The 20,422-nt window shown below is 42.8% G+C and overlaps 1 protein-coding gene across 1 annotated transcript in view; it reads right to left on the bottom strand.

Annotated features, from left to right (window-relative positions):
* Positions 1-20,422, bottom strand: part of birc6 (baculoviral IAP repeat containing 6) — a 137,552-nt gene that overhangs the window by 88,167 nt on the left and 28,963 nt on the right. The window contains exons 12-36 of the mRNA XM_046071381.1: positions 19,576-19,736; positions 19,220-19,351; positions 18,499-18,630; positions 18,204-18,370; positions 17,656-17,789; positions 17,274-17,435; positions 17,023-17,154; positions 16,247-16,344; positions 16,004-16,151; positions 15,296-15,429; positions 14,392-14,538; positions 14,123-14,310; positions 12,474-12,782; positions 11,884-11,983; positions 11,400-11,614; positions 9,593-9,801; positions 7,563-7,915; positions 7,178-7,397; positions 6,618-6,754; positions 6,372-6,509; positions 5,473-5,600; positions 5,134-5,265; positions 1,715-1,930; positions 1,445-1,628; positions 132-305 (exon numbers count right to left, since the gene is read on the bottom strand). Coding sequence (XP_045927337.1) covers positions 132-305; positions 1,445-1,628; positions 1,715-1,930; positions 5,134-5,265; positions 5,473-5,600; positions 6,372-6,509; positions 6,618-6,754; positions 7,178-7,397; positions 7,563-7,915; positions 9,593-9,801; positions 11,400-11,614; positions 11,884-11,983; positions 12,474-12,782; positions 14,123-14,310; positions 14,392-14,538; positions 15,296-15,429; positions 16,004-16,151; positions 16,247-16,344; positions 17,023-17,154; positions 17,274-17,435; positions 17,656-17,789; positions 18,204-18,370; positions 18,499-18,630; positions 19,220-19,351; positions 19,576-19,736 — 4,250 coding nt within the window. The remainder of the gene's footprint in view (positions 1-131; positions 306-1,444; positions 1,629-1,714; positions 1,931-5,133; positions 5,266-5,472; positions 5,601-6,371; positions 6,510-6,617; positions 6,755-7,177; positions 7,398-7,562; positions 7,916-9,592; positions 9,802-11,399; positions 11,615-11,883; positions 11,984-12,473; positions 12,783-14,122; positions 14,311-14,391; positions 14,539-15,295; positions 15,430-16,003; positions 16,152-16,246; positions 16,345-17,022; positions 17,155-17,273; positions 17,436-17,655; positions 17,790-18,203; positions 18,371-18,498; positions 18,631-19,219; positions 19,352-19,575; positions 19,737-20,422) is intronic.

The following is a 20,422-nucleotide window of genomic DNA, read 5'->3' as shown; positions in this document are numbered from 1 at the left end:
ACAGAAATACTTTATATTGTGGTGATAAAAAGTGTGAGTTCATATCAACAACTGTGTGGTGTTGTGGGTAGAGTAGAGAACGGACAGGGCTACCCACGCACTTTGGAATACCGAGGAGGTCCCTGTAGTACCTGCGATGATATCAGGCACCAGGGCCTCATCAATGCTCTCTACCAGAGGAATAGGTGTCGGGTGGGGCAGGGAGTCGTCCGAGTCTGCCCCCGCTGAGGAGGACGATGCCCCGGCCTCCTCACCCACCGCCACATCATCCATCACATCCAGAGAGCCAGGAGACAGCAGTTCACCTGGGAGGACACACGTTTACACTTAATTACACACAGTTTTTAATTTTATTTATATATATCTTTTTAATGGATCTACGAAAATGAACAAATTTAGGGGGTAACATGTTAAAGTGAAAACATTCAGATAACACATGGTCCGTGGCAATAAACACAAAACACAGCTGAGGCTGATGGGAGTGTCATTAGTTTGGCAGTAGGTGAAAAATGATCGTTTTGATCTGATGATGGCGCTACATAAAAAGTCATTCTCATTTGACCAAGAACACCTAAAGTAATCTGCTCCACAATCAGAGATATTTCAATAATAAAAACACACAAATGTGACTGTCATGGTGGTGCTAAAGGAAAAGTCAGAATTCCTCATCTGGGGTTCCAATCCACCTATTAGCTTTTGAGATATTTAACTGAATAAGTGAAAAACAATGAGCTGCTGGAGCTAAACGAAGAATTTATCCTCAAGGGGGCTTGAAACTCTGTAAAAATTTCATGCCAATTTGTCTGGTCATTACTGAGACACATTGATCTGGAAAGTGCTGGACCAACAGACATACTGACCAACAGCGCTATACCTACAGCCATAATGCTAGCATGGTTAGTAAACACTAAAAGTACATCAGCACAAACTAAACCAAATAAAATGCCAAACATCTAAATACAACAAAAACTATTTAGTGGCACAGTTAATATTGTAGTGATAACCTGTCACCTTACCCCATGAATGCGCCTTAACCTCCCTAACGTCTTCTTTTTGTTAAGTTTTTGAATGTGCAAGAGTGTAAGATCAATGTCATGGATATCCTGATGATATGGACTGATGCTGTTAGCCGTTTTTTTTTTTTTGTACTTTTCACCCTTTATCTCAGTATGAAAATACAATGAAAATTCAATAAACATAATGTTGAAAAAAACAAAAAGATATCAGCTATGCAGAAAAACCTACACACAACTCCGATATCAGTATAGAAAGGTCCACTGTGTCAACAAGAGACGAATGATGAAGCAGAACATGCTGCTCTAAAGCCAGACCTGATCAGACACCAGTCATTCATTACAAGTCACACAAACTGAGAGAAAGTAAAACTAACGGTTTATCAAGTCAAAACACATGTGAAACTAAACCATAAGCAAACTAAACACACCTGCCAGGATATCCTGTAGCATACATGTGAGGGAATACTGCGCCCAGGCGCCCCCCCAGGAGATATCCCCCCGGTTAAAGTCCGTCCCCACAAGCAGGAGCAGCAGACGCTCCAGCTGCTGCTCAGATACCACCTCACACAGATGGATTGTGGGTCTTGTGGCGTTGGCTATCCTAGCAAGAACCTGAGTGGGTAAAAAAAAGTATTTATTTGTGGGTATATACAAATGACCAAATTTAAGAAGTCCATAATCAACTGTCAGATAAAGACCTTGCAAACAAAGAGCAGCAGGTCCGCGTGGCAGGTGAAGTCCATGGAAAGGAGGAAGAGGGCCAGCTTCTGCACCACAGAGATGCAGCGCTCATGGGACAGCGTAAAAGGCAGAGGTTCTACTTCTGGGGCTTCTTTGGCTGTTGTGGATTCTGTGTCCAACGTGGAGCGGGGCCATTCAGCCGTCCGCCGCAGACGGATAAGGTCTTTAAAGTGCTGGAAGAGGGAGAGAGGGTCAACATGGAATTATGAGACATTAATATGCTGAATTAGACGAGCTATGCAGATTTCATTTCATTTCTTGCACTACTGGATTTATGTTGCACTAAGTACTGCCATATTATTGAACAGCTACAGAAGCAAGTATATCATGTGCATTATTGACTTGTTATTGTCATCATCATCATCATCATGTGATAAAGTCAATTTATACTGCAGTTAAAATATTCTACAAAAGCAAAAACTGGTCACATTTTAATGATTCTGCAAATATCAATCAAGCCATTAGGCAGGTACAACAGCAGGGACAATATCCCTTTTAAACTGGGATTCAGCTTCTTTTGTTTTTAAACAAAAACCTGGATCTTGTTTTATTCATTGTGATCACCCTTCCAGCAGTAGTTACGATAAATTCTCACAGTAAATCAACTGTTAAAGGAATTATTCAACATTTTAGGAAATTTGCTTGTTCGTTTTATTACCAACAGCTGATGAGAGGGTCAACAACGCTCTCATGTCTCGGCTTTTACTGGAATTAGGGTAGATTATAAATGTAAAGCCGAATCAAGACAACGCGACAACAGCACCACTGGCCTCAAAAATCCCATAATTTCTCACACCCAATACGGCTCACACCGCACCACGCCGGCTTTTTGTTGCAATGAGCATAGCGCTCGACACCACAGCCTGGAGCTAGAGCCAGAGTTCAACTAGACTGAAGTTAGCCTTTTTGACTTAACTTCACATCTCAACAGCCTGACAGGTACAATCCCATCGTAATAGACAAACAAAATGAAAACTACAAAACAATTTTTTAGGAATCAAATTTACATCATTGTCTTCATACTTTTAAAACTATGTTAACATGCAAATCACAAAACATGGAGGGAACATGTTGCAAAACGTGCTGGCTCAAGCACTTTCAAGGTACCTAAACCAAAAATGTTCAGACTCTCGCAGTCCGTTTCATCTCATCTACATTGTTACTATAAATAAAGAATCCCTTTAGACCCACAGCAATCAATGTGTTGTCACTTTGTTATCTTACCAGCTGTTCAAATTAACTTGGACTGAATGTTTTCATCATAATTTTTTATTTATTATTTCTAGAATAAGGAATCAAGAGGGGACTTATCAAGCTATGAATTAATGTTTTTTATATTTTTGTTGCAGTCATGGCTGTAACCAGCTATGAGGTCAGGACCTCAGTCAACATAACTATATGTTGACTATACCCTATCAACAAAATCATTTGAATAAAAACCATTGATAACACGATCAACTTAAATGAAGGCTTTAGGACCATGCGGGCACAGCTGATTACACCGTCGCAATCCTCATTTCAATTTGAAAAACTGTTCCACGATGAGTGCACACATGAAAACCTATGTGGTGTGCAATAACAGAGCACCGCTGTCTGCGGACAGATTTTTGGGCAATAAATACATTTTGTGAATTTCCAGGTGGGTGAAACAGGGTGAAGCGCCAAAGTTAATTAATGTTCTTCTACACATCCAAAAGGTCTCACACACAGTCCTGGTTCATACAGTGAAAGTGTCTGGAGCAAAGCAGCCGTCCTTCTGATAAATACTGAGCTCCATCAGAGGTCTAAATTATTTCACAAGCTTAAAGCTGAATTCTGTTTCCTCTGCAGAGTTTCCTCCGTCTGTCCTGTCAAGTTTAAAACTACAGTTTTTAGTTTTGCTTCATAAATGCCTCCCGGTATTTACTGTGACATTACTGCACACATGGAAACATTTAAATGACTGACAGCAGCCTCTCTAATCACGAAAGTAAATGGTTAAAGAAAACACTCACAATAAAAACCACCTGGAAAGTTAAAAGGAACGGAAAAGGTGGGATAAATCTGAGAAAATAACTGGTTGGGTGGATGATTTATGCGTACATGATTATTCAAATATTGTCAGAGCCGATCCACATCACACCAGTGTAGCTCCTATAATCAGGACAAAACAGTGCAAACAGCTGCTGATGCCAACCAGAGCATCCTCTGAATTCAGCACTAACCTGCTCTATTTTATGTTGTTATATGGTAACAATAGTGCCCTTTATGTAGTTTGCACATCATTCCAACAGTAGCTATAGTCCTGTGATGACATCTGACAGACATATAGCCTAATGCATGTTGTGATGATTACTAGGCCCAAACCAAGATCTCCCTGTTCGCACTACTTGATCATAGCTTGTGTGTCTGTATCTCTCGTTTGATGCAATTTCAGTGAGCCAAGCAGCAGAAAGAAAGACCAGGAACAGCCTGTCTTTAGTATGTCCACTGCACAGAAGGGGGGGGGGGGTTCCTCCACCAACATGACAGACTTTCACATTCTCACATACCTTTGCAATATTATCATAACAATATTTTTAAAACACAAGTAGTAGTTTTTCACACTCAGACATCAGCAAGAGCAAAAGTGAAATAAATATGCTCACTGATGAAGTAAGCGCAGTGTCCTGCAGTAATCCTTCACATTTGTGTGAGTGATCACACTGTGTGCAATAAAAAATAAGAATCAGGGACGGATACAGTTACAATTATACATTTATCTTATCCATACTCTAATCTTCCATTACTTAAGAATTGTTTTTTTAATTATCATTTACTCACTTATTCATAACACTCAGAACAGGCAGGTTTAGAAGTGATTTATACTTTAAACGTAACAGAATGTTGTTTCTAGAGCAGCAACAGTAAAGTCACTATATAAACTCAGTGGAAACAAATCTGTAGACATGTCAGTAGAATAAACAGCCTAATATTACTGACAGAGTGAAGTTTAGAAAGAATGTAGAGTATCAGTCCTTCCTCCTGTCCTCCTCCCTCTGCTGCTGTGTCATTGCCTGGAGGTAACGTTCCCGCTGGCAGAGGGAGGCTAGCGCAACCATAAAATAAACATGTGTCAAGTTTTTAGGTCAGAAAATTACGTATTAATCTGGAAAAATCACTATCCTGATGAGGGACTGTGTTGATTACAAGACATTAAGCTTCAAATCCAGAATGTTTCAAGGAGCATATTCAAATTCAAGCATATTCCTAACCTGGAAAACATAACTGTGAATGAAGCATCTTCCAAACTTTCAAGCCTATGTATGAACCCCATTAAGACGTCCTTTCTGAGTTCAGAATGGGATGGTGCTGCACACTGAATGTACAGCAGAGCAGTGAATGATGAGCAGCTCACCTTGGATGTGGCTTGTTTGAGCTTGGCCTGTTCCACCAGCAGTTTGTAGGAGGAGCCTTTGTTGCTCTGGATCTTCTCCTTCTCGATCTGCTCCACCAAAGCTTTCTGTTTTGCTTTCAATAGATTTAACTGCTACAATAAAAAGGGCATGATAAATATAAGCACTGTAAAAGCATTCCCTCCAAGCAACACATTCATACTGCAGCTTCATGACATGGGCAAATGAGTCTGACCTGTGCCAGGCTTGTATGCACATTTTCATACATTGCATTGTACTTGACCATTTAAACACATTTGTATGTCTGGGTTTGAAGGTGTGCTGGAATGAGACACATTTACCTGCTTGTGATGGACGAGCTGCTTGCGAATCTTGCGGGAATAAAGTCGATCCAGGCTACTGCTGCCTTTAGCTGACCTGCTGGAGTTCTGAGACTGCAGGCTGTTATTTATAAAGCTCCACTGAATACCTGAAGGACAGACCAACGACAACACTCATCAGGTTGCTGTTGCACAATCCGACTTAAAGCACAACAGTTTCTGGGAGAAGTGTGAACTGCATGAAGAGTAGGCACGTTAGGAGTGCATTCATGCACACAGTTTATGGGACTGTCGTGACTCAAGGCAGCTAATGTAAACAGCTATAATTTTATTTTATTGTTTTATAATCCTGTCCTGCCCGGCAGCCTGGTATAGTGTGAGGAGCTGGATACCATGTTGTGCCAGACACATTTTGCTTTGACAACCAGCTATAATTTTTGGATTAGATAAATTTTGTACAAAAAAAAAAATAATTGTTTGAACATTTTTCACAATTCAAAAACGAAAAGGGAGGATGGATGAAAGAAATAAAGAAAACTTTACAATAAGTTGAAGTGTAAGCACTGAAGTGAGATGAACTGTATTGTCTCAAAGTTTACAATGGATATTCAACAAGCCTACTTGTTGTGGTTAGTGATCAAAGATAATTGTTCTTCTTTCAAAAGCTTGTAATGTGTGTGGTCAATTGTACCATTTTCAAAGGCAACAACCTGAATGAGATTTGAGCAGCGTAAGATGAAATGGTGATGGATAAATTGTCAATGACATGAGCTCCTGATGAAACATGCCTTTTTTTTCTGTTTTTGAATTTCACTTCTTCAAAAAGTAAAGTCCTTTTTCAGAATAAAAACTGCAAATTGTAGATCTCAGATGAAAGGTGAAATCATCATATTTGAAGGACAATTGTGCAGTTCATATACCTGTAAAAGTTCTCTCCCGCTCTTTCCCTCCAAGATGCTTCTTCCCACCTGAGGCCTCATCTTCTATACTGGCTACATAGTCCAGCAGCCTGGAAACCAACATCACTACCCAGCTGATCATGGGGATATCCAAAACACCTGGAAAACACACAAACACAAACTCTTGTACCTCATTTGCTACATGTCACACGTCTGGAAAGCTCTGCTATGCATCTGTAACCGTGCCGCAGTTGATTGTCGCTTTACCTTCAGTCCTGCGCTGGGCAGCAGCTTGTGGCTGCTGCAGTGGAGACAGCAGTCTGTCCAGGAGGTTAAGGAGGCCCTCCAACACACCGCTGTTACTCAAGGACCTTTGGCCAATGCAGGACAGGAGCATGAACACCCTGGGATGAAACGAGATGGAAAATACTGCAGTTACTACATTCAGCATACGTCCACCACTGCCTTGACATGGATGAGCAGTACACCAGAGATGTTTGCAGGAGAACAAGTCCTATCAAAAGAGCACCAATTACAGTTTGGGGTAAAACATCTGGAAAAGGTAACACAGGCTACAAGTCTACAACTTTATACAACTCATTTTTCACAATGTAGACCTTTTCCACATCATCCAAAAATATTATTTAATCAAATGAATTCAATATACCACCCAGCTCTAATTTTCGCTATCTAAAAATTTTACATGAGGCTTGATCAACATGAGGCTTGATAGAATGAAAACCTAAAACGTTATTGTTCGATGACTTTCATAATCATCAACATTTGTATAGAAGGTGGGGAACTATATGCAATCTGATGGCCCCCACCTGTCCTGAGGGAAGATAAGCAGCTGCTCAGAGTTGTAGAGCTCCTGCAGTACGTTGGAGAGGAACTGGCCCCACCAACGCTCGCCTCCACAGAGCTGCACCAATAACAGGCCGGCGTGAAGACGGATCTTAGGTGTTCCACTGATGCAAAGGTGTTTAAAGAGCTCCTCGCAGGCCTGGGCATGGAAGGTACTCTGAAGCACTGAGGGAACAGAGTGGCCTGAAAATATACAGACACATGAATGAATGAAGTGTGAATCAACCATATTAAGCAGGATTTTGTCTATCTTCCACTGGGAACAACCCAAGCATCTGAACCCTGTCAACTCTAAAATACCACACTACATGAACCGGCAGACCAAGCTGTGTCCACTTCCCCGCTCACCGTTGTTGGAGTGCAGCAGGCTGAGCAGCGTGTCCAGCAGGTAGCGGATGATTGTCCTCAGCTGCTCTGTAGAGGAGCTGTGGACCAGCTCCAGGGACTCTGGAGGCCCGGCTGTAGGGAGCAACTTGCGGCTGGCGCCCAGTGACACGCGCAGCCGCTGGACGGCGTGGTGAGCCAGGTTAAGCTGCAGCTGCAGCTGGATGCAGTCCTGGTAGGCTGAGAAAACGCGCTGGTCCTCCTCCACCACTTTGTCTGGTTTTCGTAAGAAGTATTGGGCATTGTTAGCGCTGTTGAGAGGCGGCAGGTCTATGTTCTGCAGAAGGGTCTCCAGCCGATGGCAAGCTAGGTTGTACCTGGTAAACAACAGGAGAGTGCCAAATGTGAATTAATACAATGATTGTAGTTCCCTAAAAATTCACCTTTCCTCCTGTTTAAGTAACGTCCGCTAAAAGTTACAGTGAGCAGCTGTTTTAGAAAATTAGTGAGGCTTTTTCAAATTTAAACTACGTATTGTTGAGCTGTTTTTAAAGATGTAGGTCTTCCAGTGCAAAGTTGCTCTGTTTGGGACTGTGAGCTGCACTTTATCAGAGGTGCTGAAGTTAATGTATGTGGATTTATGGAACCAATGGGCCTCAAGCTGAAAGCCACAGCCACAGGTTTTGGTCTTTACATGGAATTTGTTGATAAGAAAAATGACTTTAATGAGCTTTCATAAAAGCATACAATAAGTGCTGCTTCTGATCACTGTAAAACACAATAGGTTCTCATACGCAAGAGTCTTAGGTCACCTGCCTTTACATGCACATGAAGGTTAATGACATCCCATTCTTTATCCGTAGGGTTTAATATGAGTTGGCCCAGCCTTTGCATCTGTAACAGCTTCAACTCTTCTGGGAAGGCTGTACACAAGATTTAGGAGTGTGTTCATGGGAATTTTTCTTCTAGAAGCGCATTTGTGAGGTGAGGCACCGATGCTGGACGAGAAGGCCTGGCTCGCAGTCTCGCTCTAATTCAAGGTGTTCTATCGGGTTGGGGTCAGGACTCAAACTATTTCCACAAAGCTGGGAGCATGAAATTGTCCAAACTGTCTTGGTATGCTGAAGCATTAACAGTTCCTTTCACTGGAACTCAGGGGCCAAGCCCAACCCCTGACAAACAACGCCCCCTCCACCAAACTTTACACTTGGCACAATGCAGTCAGGCAAGAACCGTTCTCCTGGCAACCAACAAACCCAGACTCGTCCATCAGACTGCCAGACAAAGAAGTGCGATTCATCACTCCAGAGAACACGTCTCCACTGCACTAGTGTCCAGTGGGGGCGTGCTTTACACCACTGCATCCGACGCTTTGCATTGCACTTGGTGATGTAAGGCTTGGATGCAGTCCATGAAGCTCTCTACACACTGTTCTAGAGCTAATCTGAAGGCCACATGACGTTCTGAGGTCTGTAGCTCTTGACTCTGCAGAAAGTTGATGACTTCTGCACTCAGCATGCACTGACCCCGCTCTGTGGGCCCATCACTTCGTGGCTGAGTTTCTGTTCCCAATCACTTCCACGTTCTAATACCACTAACAGCTGACCGTGGAATATTTAGTAGTGGGGAAATTTCACGAATGGACTTATTGCACAGGTGGCAACCTATCAGAGTACCATGCATGAATTCACAGAGCTCCTGTGAGCGACCCATTCTTTCACAAATGTTTGTAGAAGCAGTCTGCATGCCTAGGTGCTTGATTTTAAACACCTGTGGCCATGGAAGTGATCGGAACATCTGAACTCAATGATTGGGAGGGGTGTCCTAAAACTATTGGCAATATAGTGCATATACTGTACATGAACTGTAGCTCGCAACTTCTGAACAATTTCAAGACAATCCCAAACATGTTTCCCATGAAATAAAAGCCTGAGAAAATGACTGATCTAGTGAACAGACTTTGGGTGAATTAAAGGCATGGTCAGTCAAACCCAACAAACTGGAAATATATCTGGAATATTAAAGTGCTGGAGTCAATTTTCGTCCAGTCTTACCTGCACTGGATGTCCTCCTGCAGCGCCACCATCATGGTCAGGTGCTGATCCACATCTGGCTGACTGGCCGCCTCGCTCTCTCCCCGCAGAGGGTCGTGCATCAACTTAAGTTCGCTTTCCCACGGCAGGATGTAAGTGTGGCCATAGTAGAAGCCCAGTGGGATCTTTGCTCGAGCATTGGTGCTGCCATAGCGCCCAATCACAGTGATCTAAGAGTAGAAGGAAGCAAATAAGGAGAATACATCATTGTAAGACTAACCAAAGCATATATAACTCAAAACATCAGGTTAGCCATGAACTATGCAAAACAAAAGAGAGACACACAGTGGCAGCCACTCAGAATTGCCACTGCTGAATGAGAACCAGCTGCCAGCAAACTCCCACTGGGAGCCCCATGATGTCTAACATTCATAAACTGTTAACCGTAGTCATAAGACGGAAGACAACAGGGAAAAGATAATCACGGTTTGGGTTTGGCTAGCCGGCCATTTAGTGATATGGTCAACTTTTCATAAAGCCAATGCGCTCATCAATGTCACGTGTGAACCAACCAATCGAAGTCTGGATAGAGCAGGACATTAAAAAAGGTGGATGTACTACATCAAACTAGAAATGCTGAACTCACTGTTACGAGTGAATGGTTATGATTATTGACAAATTATGGCCCTTTTCCACTCTAAGACTCTACTCGCCTTTTTTGGTTTTCCATTGTGGAATAGTTGTAGCTTTACTTGCTACCTGGTACTTTTTTTTCATATCACTTCCGTCAAGGTTTCAAGCAACTTAACTTGCTCGTTATTTCTCACACTCCCAGACGCTCATTAGCATTTGAGTTAGGGCTGAAATGATTAATCGATTAATTTGCTTACTAAAAAGCATCATGACTTATTGTTGAGTTGAAGGCTTGCCAAAGTAAGCTGCAGTCCTCAGCTGAAAATGTGCACACGTGCGTTTGTAATTCTCCGCCTAGTTGGGCCGTGAGTTTGGGTTGTAACGTCATAAGTTAACTGGGTGTTGGGGAGCTGCACCTTCTAACTCCCCTGGATCTCTCTCTGTAGCTCAGACAATCCCTGCTACCTGCGTGTGCTAATCCATCCTTTCAGCCAGATTCTTTGTCTTTATAATCGCCATCTTTATAATAACAAACAGCTGTTTCCTGTGCAGGATCGCTCATTTCCCATTTCACGTGTGTTTTCTTGACAGAACGTGGTTTGGAAACCCGCGTCAGGTGACACAGCCGCTGTCAGCTCCTGTAGTGTGTGTGTGTCCCTGTCACCGATCCGTCACGTAGTGTGAACGCCACAAAGACTTCAAGATCCCGTCACAAGACGGCCGACACTGTAAGTCGTGTAGTCTGCACGAGCCTGTAGTATAACTTGTAACGTTATAGCACTCGGGTGATGTTTGTGTTTGTAAAGCAGCTGTCTGGTTGTTGGTCTGATGTTTGCTGTATGCCACACTATGAATTTTGGAAAGGACAAATAAATATCTATCACCTATAAATGAGCACAGCTGATCCCGTTACAGGCGCCAAGCAGAAGTGCTTCTTAAACGATGCATCAATGACTCGATGAAATACTATATAAGCTTCTAGTACTAAAATCCTCATTAGCTGCAGCCCTAATTTGAGTACACCTCTTTGTTTGCAATTGTTGTCTCATCCTGACAGGTATGCCAGCCTCCACTATAGCCCAAACATATGCAAACCAACAGCCACAGAAGAAAACACTCCCATGTTAAAACAAAGTCAACGTTGACTACTGGTTTCACACAGGAACAGCCAGTTGGTTGTATCGGTAGTACAGACCTTCATGAACCTGCAGACAGGTGGTGGCAGCAGGTCGTGCAGAATGAGGGAGTGGGTGCTGATGTCGGTAGCCACCACCAGCCTGCGTCCATCCACCTCTTCACCCAGTGTCCAGATGTCTATGGACAGAGAGGCCAGGTCGCCACAGGTAGGGATCAGAGCATCAGTCAACAGGACGGGACGGCCAAAATCCAGCGTTACAAAGCGACGAGCTCCTGGGAAGAAAGGGAACAAACATTTTACTTAGTTTTTTGAGATTTTTAAATTAAGTTGCCATACTGTATATATATATATATCATAACATTACTTGTAACAAATTTAACAAAATAATTTGAGAGTACTATCAGAATACATTTTCTTTATCCTCAAACATTCATTTTAGAAAGTACAAGTCTAAATAAATAGATACTAGAAAATACTAGAAAGGCGCTATACAAATACGGAGCATTTAGTAAACGGAATGGAATATTGCTACAAGACATACCAGAGTGCATCCGCTCTATGATGATGGACTGGTGTGGAGGAGGTTGCAGGAAGTGAGATGCCTGGGAAATGGCCAATGCCAGACCACTGCCCATGGGGCTCTGCAGCAAAAAGAAACCATTTCACAATTTAAAAGTAAATATTTTCTCATTTTAGCATTTTGAAATAACCTGGTCTAACCTAGTCTGGACTGTCGTTCACTACGTGACCAAACAGGGTTTTACTAAAACAACCGCATGTGATTGCTGGGCCTGTTTTGGGAAAAAAGGCCGCCCATTCATTATGAACTACATTATTAGGGGTCAGAAATAGCTTTGTTTCATTGTCAATAATAACAGAAGCCAAAGTTCTTAAATAATATGATGTCTAAACACAACAGTCATCTACCTGCTAAAACAAAATTGTCTTTAATTGGCAAAATGTGAAAACAACGGAAGAATATAAATCTGACCAAACATTTGGTGCAGCTTTTTGTACTTTGGTAGTTTTTTGGTCACTACTACAAAAGTAACAATGTTCAAAACAAAGACCTGTCTGAGAGGCGTTTCGGCTCTCACTAACTAACCAAGCATTGAGCTGCATGTAACTAACCGGCTTGGCTTTCTGTGTGTTCTTGTGTGCAGCCAGGTTAACAGGCCCAGGGTCCATCATGGAGCCAGGGAACAGGTGAGCCAGCTCAGCGCTGAAGGCCACCGACACCGCCTCATTGGGCGGCGTGAGAGGAGGGGTCATGAAGAGGGGCGTGGTCTTAGGTGTCGGAGGGATGACATCAGAGGGGTGAATGAAGAAGCCCGGAGCGGAGGAGGGGTTGGAAGGCACAGAGTTGTGGATGGGCCCCACGCCTGAGGCGGCGGCGGCTGCAGAGGTGGTCTGATGCAGCTTGGCCTCAAGCTTGGCCTTCTGTCATCAGCACAGACAAGAAGGTATTACTGACCACAGGATAAAAACACTTGTCCGGCATTATAACAGCACAACAACTTACAGACAAATTCTACACCTGGACACTACTGTGGTCACATATACCACACGTCCGTGATGAAAAGTTTCAATTTCAGCTCCAGCTGGGAATTTTCTATATTTTCCAGAATGCCTCATACATTAAATTATCACTTCTTAATTTATTATTAAACATTTAATCAAAGAATATTTTCATTCTATTCCTCGTTCAAAATGTGTGTAGCTCAATGCGTGCTGGAATAAAAAGATACAGAAATAAAAACAACAGAGAAAACAACCACATCCAGGGAACCAGTTTAACAAATCTCAGCACCACTGTCCAATAAGAAATCATCTATGAAGCAGTGGTGGAAAAAGTACTAAATTTTCCTACTTCAGAAAAGTATAAGATATCACACTAAAAGGTTACTGATTTTATTCTAATGGCAATAACACAACTAAGATGTGGTAGACTTGTTGCTGAGGTGCAATGTGTATTCATGACTTTAGCATTGGGCAGGATGTTTAGTATAGTTATTAATTTATTGATTATGTGTTGATTCACAATTTAACACAACCTGCCTCTCTGAGGGGAACATTTTCTAAGCTAAACTAGTGTTGTTCCTTATGCTACACTGTTTACACCTTAACAACCTGTAACCTGGGCCATCTCGTACCTGAACTTGACCCTATAAGGCCTTATTTTACAAACACAGATGTTTTGGTTACATGTCATTACAAGTGCAGGAGCCAGATCAACTCATTTTTATTCACATTTATACTAAATCCAGTGGGCTACTGGGGCAAGTACAAGCCAGTAAGAGATCTATAAGAGTCCAACATGTCAAACCACCTCATAGCTGTTTTAGTTTTTTACATACACTGTTTCTTTGTTTTGTTATAGTCTTGTCAGCAGTCACGGCCGCCAGATTCTTTCAGGCTGGATATCTTTAAACTTAAGTTCTCCATTGTTATTACAGTATGATGTGACAACACATCTGCTGATACAATCGATGAACAGTCCTCCAAGTACCTTGAACTTGCATTTGCATCACCTCCTGAGCAGTGGCTAAATTTAGTTCCAGGAACTTATCCCCAAGGAATAGTGGAAATAATAACAAAACACATGACAATGACAACATGTTATGCTGGGTTACAGTGGAAAAGGGACTGTGTAACGCTGTCTACCATGTAACATAGCACTGATTTTGTCCTTGAATTTGACTTGTAATTTGCCTTCTCTAACTGTCCCACTGATGCGTATCCTAACACTGCAACATCCTGTGTGAGACATGGTCTGTCACCTGCTGCTGCAGCTTCAGCAGTTGCTGTTGTTTCTCCTGCAGGACCTGAAGCTGCTGCTCCGCAGACACCATGGCGTGGGACAGTGATTGAAGTGCCACCTGGGCAGCAGAGCTCAGCGCTGTAGAAGCTTCACCAACCGTTCCCGTTGACAGGCCGCCCACCGCAGGCGTCACGCCAAATGTACTCACTGGGGTGAAAGAGTAGAAGTTCATGCAAACCAGTTCATGAGCCTTAGACAAGTAAAAAAAAAAAGGAAAGTAATATTCACCAGTGAACATGCTGGCGTCATCTCGCTCCACCCGTGTGCCATCACTAGTGGAGATACAAGTAAAGTGCAAAGGCTCCACCTCCAGGAGTCCTGTTAACGCTGTAAAGCTGCCCTCTGCTGCTGCACAGCTGCTCACTTTTCCATTCCCTGCAGGACACACAACACCCAAAACAAAAAAACATTCAAGAAAACATCTGAGCTTCAGGAGTCACCTTTAAAATCACATGTTCAACTCTCTCCAGCTTTCCCCATTTCACAATTATATAGGAGAACATTTACTATTTGCAGTGCTAAATGTACTTAAAGTATATGTTATGCCTGCACCTAAACCAAATTAGATTAAGCTGCCCTAGTAATACAATTTAAGTGCTGCATTCAAGAGTGTTTACATTCATATCAGGTGAAGAGTGTAACTGAAGCCCTTTTTAGACATGGTCTCTGATATTGGGTGACCAAAATATATTGGACAAGTTCAAAGAAAGTAATCTTATGTCATGTGTCAGATGGTTGGCACTCAGTAACTGGTTGATGTAAAGCTTCATACCACAGTAAGACAGTTAAAGCCCCCTTCCAGTGTATTTTGACATTTCTATGATATTTCATATTTTTCGCGCGCATTAGTTTCTATCATGGGTACGTAATAGCTACTCCTACCAGACAGCGAAGTGTAATGTTACTGAACTTTACAGTGTAGTGATGTTAACACAGCATATCGTTATCGAACACTCCAGCCGGTCAGTTTTTGGTTGTCATGGTAATTGATTACGTCCGACTATTAACCACACCCCCCATTCTCTGTTTGAGAAAGAACCAAGAACGACAGTTAAAACTGGCTGGAGGGGGGGTTTAAAGTCAGCAGAATTACATGGCTGTAAGGTGATGTGAATTAGTGCACGGCTAATACCTGAGAGAATGTCAGAGAGGTCAATCTCATCTGACTGGACTCCGATGCTGCTGTTGAAGGCATTCTTACAGGAGGAACCACTGACCTCAAGGTCAAAGAGCACCGGGTCCAAGGGAGAGCTGTACAGGCCGTACCTGCAAGGAAGAGGAGAGGTTTGTGTTTAGATCGAGACATCAAGGAAGTAAGGACAGTCCTAATGTGACAATACCAAGCCACACTCACACACTCCCCTACACCTCTGGTCTCTTATAGCAAACAGACGGGCTTGACTCGCATTTTTCTGTTTCTCTCTCCCTGTATGTGTCTGCTCTGCGACTTTCTCCATCAGCAGTGCATTTTTGTAAAGTTGCAGTAAAGACACAGAAATCATCTTTTGGATTTTTCCACCCATGATCTGTTTTCAGCAGCAGATGCACCGCATGTGGTGGAGGCTCGTTAATGACATAGCTTATCGAAACAATCCAAACTAATATGTATGCTGTAAAATATCCACCGTGTCAGCGTTTTGTAAAGTAATACCAGATAACTTCGCTCTCTCTTTCTCTCTGCAAAATGCTAAAAAGGGTTGCCAAATATACCTGGGCGGCCGTTAATATCCCTGGGTGGCCCGCCCATGTTTAGTCTAAACGTGGTAAAGACTGGGAATGTGTGCATCGTTAGCCTGCAGAAGCTTTAAGCCACTCTCGAACGGAGTAGTTCCAGAAGTACCTGGTCTGCAGCAGTGCCTCCAGTGGGGTGAGGCGGTCCTGCAGCTGTCGAGAGATGGCGGTGAGCAGGGAGGCGCAGGAGGTGCTGCAGCCCGCCAGGTCCTCTTCCTTTACATAGTTCAGCAACACAAAGTACCAGAACACTGAGCCTGAAACCAGACAGGAGAGAGGTTAGAAAACGAACACTGTAGTGTCATTAAGAGAAACAAGGGAAAGGTGTACTGTGTGTTGTTCAGTTACTTACCACCTGTTGCTGCTGCAGGCAAGTAAGGCATATTGTCCAGCAGAGCCTTCAGAAGACTTGCGCCAAAACCCTGTTGACTTGGGTCCCCCTTCCCATTGCTACAGTGAGAAACAAAACCGTGTGTTTATTAACATCAGGTAGAGCCATCATGAGTTCTGCTTTTGTTTCTACTGTACCCCCCCCCCGCTCTTTATTGGCAAGTAAATTTTGGCAGTGCACAGGAGATGGCACTAAATGCAAGTTCAGGTTTTCTCAGGGTAAAGAATACATTGTATGGTTCACTAAACAGCAAACACCACAAATACTAACAAAAGTCTGCAAGGATGTTTGCTTCAATATACAGGTGAAATTAATTAATTAAAATTTGAGCTTTGAAACTTCGATAGTAATTAACAGCCAATAATCAAAGCTTCGCCACCGCCGGCTACAACAGAACAGCAGAACAAGGATAAATGCCCAGGAAGTTCTGCCAATGACATGAGTGAGGGAGAATCGGATGGGGGAGAGGTAACGGTGGGCATAGATGCATAAGTCTGTACGCGATGCATAAGTATGTGTACGTGCGAGAAAGAGAGAGCACTCCTTTTATTTATTCTCATACCTAGGTTAACTAAGTGATTATTACCAAAACTTTTAATTTGTTATGGCTAGGCTAGCAGTCCCAAGTACAGGACTAAGAAAGAAAAAAAAAGGCAGCTTAGAAAGGCTAAGTGATTCTTCCCTATTACCTCTCTGTCTCTGGATTTAGAAGCGAATCAAGCAGCCTAATACCTTACCTAATACAAAGTGCAAGGAAGCGAGCACATTTGTGCGCTATGCTCCGGCCGGCCTCGAAGAAACACATCCTCACAATATCGGTTAGCCGCGTCCGGGTTTTCACCAGCAGGCCCTCCTTTCCTTCTCTTAAGCTAGAAAGAAGCAACAGGAGAAATTACTTGTCTTTGAAAAATGTCAAAGTGGACGTAATGTGCAACCTAGACCTCCTAGATGATCTGTGTCATTTCCTGTGCTGGAGCTTTAGTCCTACCTGCAGGGTCCGTTGGAGAAAACCCCAGCCAGCCAACACAAGATGTCTAGAATGAGGCTTTGGGCGTGCTCGGTGGCCGAGCTGCCCTCTGTCCTCTGACACAGCGCGTCCAGCAGCTTCTCATGGAAGTCTAAGAACTGCAGCATAGCACATCTTTGGACCCTACGAAGCACAGAAGAACAGAACCGGTTAAAAGTCAGCATCTGCAATATGTACAGTAGAGACAAAAACAATCCAAGGAGACACAGTAACTATTAACACTTAACTAAACTTTTCTGATCAATGTGTATTACTACTGCTTTTTCTTTAGTGTTCATTACGACAACATTTCCACAACAGTGCAAACAGAAGCTGGTGTCCCCTCCCACAGCAGTGATCTGACCTTTCTTTAGGTACTGACGTCTTCTTAAACCTTCTGATTGTGACTGAAACTTCCTGCAGCAGGTCACAGCCTTGCAGGTTTTCTACTTTCTTCGAAGGTGCTGGGCTCTCCGTCTTCACTGCAGAGACCTTCTCCTACACACACACACACACACACAAGTAAACAAATAAATGAATGTGATTGTAGTTAGGTAGTGCACTGTGAAACCTGTTGGTACTCATTACTGATTTTAAAACTTTCTCATTTATTTTCCATAGATTTTAGTTTATCTGATGATGGCTGGGGTCAGTAGTTTATTTCACGAGGGGTTTTTGCTACGTTGTTGAGGTTCTCTTTACACTTCACAGCCAATCATTTCATTTGGTCCCAATGAAGTGATTGGTTGACTGACCTGCCTGTCTACTTGTGAGCCCTCTGCCAGTGCACTCACTGTACATGAGTGTTTTGAGGGAGTGGCTTTGGCCTGAAGGGATGGGGTGGGGTGGCATTTTTGGGGGATACTAAATCTAAAGCTATCTTTAAAAATACTAGGAGCTATGAATTTGTACCTTAGAGGCCTGAGCCCGTTGCAGCAGGGTAGACAGTGAGTGGGCTTTGGTGCCCTGGGGCTTTGCACAGGGCATTCTCAACACAGGCCGGGGACTCTCCTCCATGCCCCTGTCACTCACTGCTTTGATGTGGACCAGGAAGGAGCGGTACTTCCCTCCTGCCATGCCTGCAGTGGAGGGAGGAACAGAATGACTGAGAAACACCAGCACACACTAAACTAAACGGATGATCTTCCGGCGCGGTCAGGAATCATCAAGTGACTTCACAGAAACAGGTAGTTATGACTGTTGTTACCTTTGACCAGCTTGGGGCTGGTGAGGCTGAGCATGCCCGCGTGACCAGAGAGGTCCAGCCCACTGGCCAGCCACACTGGACCACACAGGATGTCCTCCTTGTGGTCTTCCAAGAATGGACACAGCATGGAGCCTATAGCAAACACATGAACCACTATTTATCTCTGGGTGGATAATACACATATTTAAAGGTTTCAGAATGTTGAGCAACCTTCTCCTCTAAAAAAAAAAATCAGTAGATCAGAAATTTCAGATATCAGTGCTATTTATTACACTATTTCAGAGACAAGCAGGTAGTCCTTAGCTATAAATAAGAAAGAAAACATTTAGTCCAACTGTGTCCACTAAATGAAGCCAGTTTTCCTGCATAAAGAATTACGAGGCAGCCTCCGCCTCAATCACATTTGGTCCGTGAAAAAAACGCATCTTCATCCACCCAAAAAGTTGGATCATGCTGAACTTTTGCTACAATGCACATGGAATGCAAACCAAAAGATACAATTGTGAGCATGCACTGAAATTTAATCTATATCATGTTCCCACTCACTGATGAAAGGGCTTATGTTTGAAATTAGTTAAATGTTTTGAGTAAGCAAAAGCTGTAGTAAGACAAATTAAGTGCTTGAGATTTGTTTGTGTCAGAAAAACTAAGATTTATAAATCCAAAATTAAGCAAAACTAATCTCAAACTATACAGGCTGTATTTTTTTTGTATACTTTACCTGATGTCTCCTCTATGTCCATAAACTGTATGTCCTCTGTGAAGTCATGGAGCAGAGGCTGACCATTCCTCTCCCCGTTGGCATGGAGGATGTTAGAAAGAGGGAACGAGATCTGTCTGTCCACCGCTGTCTCTGTTAAAGACAAGAGAAGCAAGATTCAAGCAAAGATTTGGATTCCATGTTCCAAACGTCCCAATTCATTTCAGCTGATATTGGAAAGACAGAAAGAAGAACATCTTGAAAGACCAAAATTGCAAAAAAATATGGTATTCCTGATCAAAGCATTGTTGCTGCAAAGAACAATCTGCCAGTACTGCAGCTTTCATAAAGACTAAATCTCAAAGCAGTGTCCTCACCGCTGACTTTGCCCAGCCCGGGTGCTTTGTTCTTCAGTAAAGTGACCTGGATCTGAGGAATGTTGACGATGTTGGCATTCAGGACAAACTTGAAGTCCACGTGGCCCACCATGCAGGCCTTGGGCAACACCAACTCAAATACATGCTCGTCCCAGCTGGAGCTGCAGAGAGAACACTGGTCACCAACTGCTTAGACATTTCTATTTATTGATCCATATAAGAATAAAGATAGCAAACATCACTGATATTTTCAGTAGAATACAGAAATCCAAAAAGTACTAGACTTCTCATGTCAAACATAAACAGGAAAGGGAATCAGGCCTGAAGGTATCTGATGATAATTGGAATAATATATGGGAAAGCCAGGCTGAGACTACCAAGACTGACCATGATCATTCTAGCAGAAGATTACTAAAGAAATACTGAAAATTTTGGAATATATGTTAATAGCTATTTTGTCATGGGCAAAATGTGGAAATGACTGCAACGAACAGTGGACTGTCGAGGTCTAATGAAATGGACTGTTTGGAAAAACTGCCCTTTACCTTAAGACTACAATATGATCAATATGTAAAATACGGGTGTTATGGCAGAAAATAGTGTCCTCTTACATTTAATGTTTTATGTATGATCTTCTAATATTATTATTATTACCATTATTGTTATGTCTTATAGATACATGTACTGTGTTTTTTTATCCTTAACCTTTCCTCTCCTATACTCCTTATGTTAGTCCGTCCACATTTACGCGGGTTTAGGTCAGAGCTGTGAGATTGTTTTGGTGTTTTCCTCTCTTGTTGTTCCTCTCCTCTCCTGGAATGTTCATTCAAGGCTGAGAGAGGATCTC

Source organism: Micropterus dolomieu, linkage group LG15 (assembly GCF_021292245.1).
Source record: "Micropterus dolomieu isolate WLL.071019.BEF.003 ecotype Adirondacks linkage group LG15, ASM2129224v1, whole genome shotgun sequence".
Classification (NCBI taxonomy): Eukaryota; Metazoa; Chordata; class Actinopteri; order Centrarchiformes; family Centrarchidae; genus Micropterus; species Micropterus dolomieu.
The sequence above is the reverse complement of the archived record's forward strand: the minus strand, read 5'-3'. Positions and strand labels throughout refer to the sequence as shown.